The 3,061-nt window shown below is 54.8% G+C and overlaps 1 protein-coding gene across 1 annotated transcript; it reads right to left on the minus strand.

Annotated features, from left to right (window-relative positions):
* Window positions 1-382: 382 nt before the first annotated feature.
* On the minus strand, window positions 383-2,661 carry LOC123452042 (cell division control protein 45 homolog). The gene has a single exon (XM_045128616.1). It carries the CDS (start codon window positions 2,644-2,646, stop codon window positions 829-831), a length of 1,818 nt encoding a protein of 605 aa, XP_044984551.1. The 5' UTR covers window positions 2,647-2,661; the 3' UTR covers window positions 383-828.
* Between the last annotated feature and the right edge of the window lie 400 nt (window positions 2,662-3,061).

The raw sequence follows: 3,061 nt of genomic DNA on the forward strand, positions 1-3,061 counted from the left end.
TTTCATCAACAGTATACGAGCACATGAATGAATCAAATCACTGTAACAACATCACAAATCAGCCAACAGGGCCTCTGAATCACCCCAGTTGCAAGTTAGATGTCTTGTAAAGTACCCTATGACACTTGTTCTTTCAGAGTTCAGATTAATTACAGGTTCAGGACATTTGGGCAGAAAAATCACAGTAAGTCCATAACCCTGTGAAAGACATGATAAATTGGCCCTCTGTAACAGAAGTCCTGTTCAAATTTGCTTGCTCTCATTGTAAGAATGGTATGAAACTTTGTAAGTATGATTTTAAGTAGCTAAGCTAAAAATTGTTTACAAACATCAATTCTGTCAGGTAGACAATGGTAACATAGAGTAGAGCAACGCGTGTTAGTTTGCACACTAAAAACTTGAAACAACTTTATTGATACAGAAACGAATACAACATTATCCTACAATAAAAGCTGCATGCTTATGCAAGTACAGATACTAACATCCATTCTATCAGGTAGAGAAACCAGTAAGCAAGTGTACCTTGCCCCTTGTAGGTCAGAATCAGGTTGGCATCTGAATCTGATGGATTATCCTTTGCTAATGGGGCAGTTGGAGAGTGGAACAGCCTCTCCTCTATCACTAAAAACATGATTGCCAAGCAACTCAGATGTTGCAAATTACAATGTTTGTCAGGCTGCTATCTGTAATTTGGTGAAAATATCAGGTGAGCAACATGGCATGCACCACCATCATCAACTAGTCAACCTCCTTTATTTAGAGAGCACAAGCCTCGGATTTCCCATCTTGGGAATGAAAGAATCATCAGCGTGGGGCGAGCACATGGCATCAAAGCTTCTCTGTTAACCGAATCATGAAAGAACTGACAGCAACAACATCAAGAACAATCCATGATGACTCAAACATGTCATGGAAATAATCTGCACCGATCTCCTCTGCCGCTGACCTAAATGCATTACCAAACGCGTTCCCCTGAACTGCCCCGAGCCTTGGCTTCCCACATACACCAATGACCAACACCTTCTCAGGCTCCCTTGCTAAGCAGGCACAGATTAGTGGCTTCATCCTTGCACCCCTCTCCTTTAGTGCATCCATCAGGAAGAAACAGAATTTAGTAAGCGCCTGTGGATGGCACAGCTTAGCAGTGTCCACTGGATCATCAAGCTTCACCCACCGGAACTTCTTAGCACTCCGGATGAATCCACTCTTGGTGATGGCTGAGCTTCCCTGCCTCAGTATCGCCATCTGTATCTCAATTGCAGATTGCATTCCTTTTCGCAGCTGATCCACATTGCTCAGCGACAACGCAGAGTATGCAACCCAAAATTGCTCAGCAGCACAGGACTCCTTTGAGTCCTTGGACTCGGCATTGAGGGATTCAAGCAAAGCTGTGACGCCATAGACAACATCCGCAGCAGACACCTTGGACCTGTAACCGTGCACCCTCAGGAAGCTCCGGTAGTAGAACTCAGTGAGCCCATACTCAGGCAGGAACCGATCAAACTCATCGCGCATCTTGCGCTTGACCTCCATGCTCATGTACTGGAACCTCTTCTGGCAGTCGGCGAGCGGGAACCCCATCCTCGCTAGGAGCAGCTTCAGCTTCTTCAGCCCGTTGTCGCTCCAGGTCTTGAGCTTGGTCGCGACATATGAGGAGCAGAGCATGGAGTCGAACAAACTCCACTCCCGCAGCAGCATCAGCCTTGGCTCGTCCTCATAGGCGATGCGGGAGGCCTCCGGCGCCCGGATCTTGGTTCCATCCTTGAGCGTCACCACCGACCCGAGGCCGGACGGGTCGAGGTTGCCTGATCCATTGATGTGCTGCTCGAGCTCCATGACGGCAGCCTGGTAGCGCTCGTTGGTGATGCGCTCGTGGACGAACTGGTCAGTGAGGGAGACGCAGGCGAGCCAGAGGAGCTCGTTGGTGTTCCTGCGGAGCGCGTGGGCGAGCTCGTACATGAGGCACCCCGAAGGCTTCCCGTGGAAGGTGCCGAGGCGGTAGTACTCCCTCCGCAGCTTGCCGAACAGCCTCTCCGGGTCGCCGTCCGCCTCCTCCCCATCGTCCGAGAGCCGCCGCCTCTTCCTTCTCCCTCCCTCGGCATCAGAATCGGAGTCGGAGGCGTCAGAGTCCTCGTCCTCCTCCGAGACACGGAGGTGCTCGTCGGCGTCCCCGTCGGCGGTGAGGTCGGAGGCGTTGGCGAGGGCGGAAACGTCGAAATCATAGGAGAGGTCGGCGGTGTGCTCGTCGTCGGTGGAGAACAGCACGACGACGCGGTCGTTGGCGGCGGCGAGGTTGTGGAGGTGGACGGGGCGGTGGGAGTCGACGACGAACGCGGTGGAGGCGGGGGGCAGGATGCCGCGGAGGTCGCGGTGCGCGCCCCAGTTGATGAGGAGCAGACAGAGCGGCTGGGACGCGGAGAAGGAGGCGAGGAGGGTGGCGGCGGCGGCGGCGGAGGCGACGGGGTAGATGGAGAAGCGGATGGAGTCGGCGGAGAGGACGTGGGCGAGCGCCTTGAGCGCGCAGAGGGAGTCGGCGTCGGCCGCGGATGGGAGGATCAGCAGCGGGGAGGAGGCGGCCGCCGCGGCGGCGGCGGCGGCGGCGCGGAGGCGGGCGTAGAAGGAGTCGGCGCGGAGCTCCCGCACCATTGGCGCATCAACGAGGGGGGATCGAGATCGAGAATTTTGGGTGGAGGGGAGGGGAGGGGAGGGGTGGAGAGGAATGCTCGAGATCTGGGAATGGAGTTTGGATTGGGGGCGCTTTGTGGGAGCGGCGAGCGCGGGAGGATTTCGGGATTTTGGTTTTGGGAGGGAACGGCTCGCGTCTTTCGATTTTCGAACTCCAAATTTTCGGCTTTGGGGGGATGGAATCCCGTTCCGGCTCGTCACTGGAGCAGAGCCGCTTGTGCCACCCCGATGTTTCCTTGGATGACAGGTGGGCCCACGTTCCGGTGGGGCGGGCTTGTCATACGGGAGAAACAGACGGGCCATACGATTGATTCATTTCATTCGGTGATGCGTAAACGTCACTACTGCTCGTAGATAGCTGGGCTGGTTCTGACCT

The sequence above is a fragment of the Hordeum vulgare genome, chromosome 5H, assembly GCF_904849725.1.
Source record: "Hordeum vulgare subsp. vulgare chromosome 5H, MorexV3_pseudomolecules_assembly, whole genome shotgun sequence".
In the NCBI taxonomy this organism is placed as follows: Eukaryota; Viridiplantae; Streptophyta; class Magnoliopsida; order Poales; family Poaceae; genus Hordeum; species Hordeum vulgare.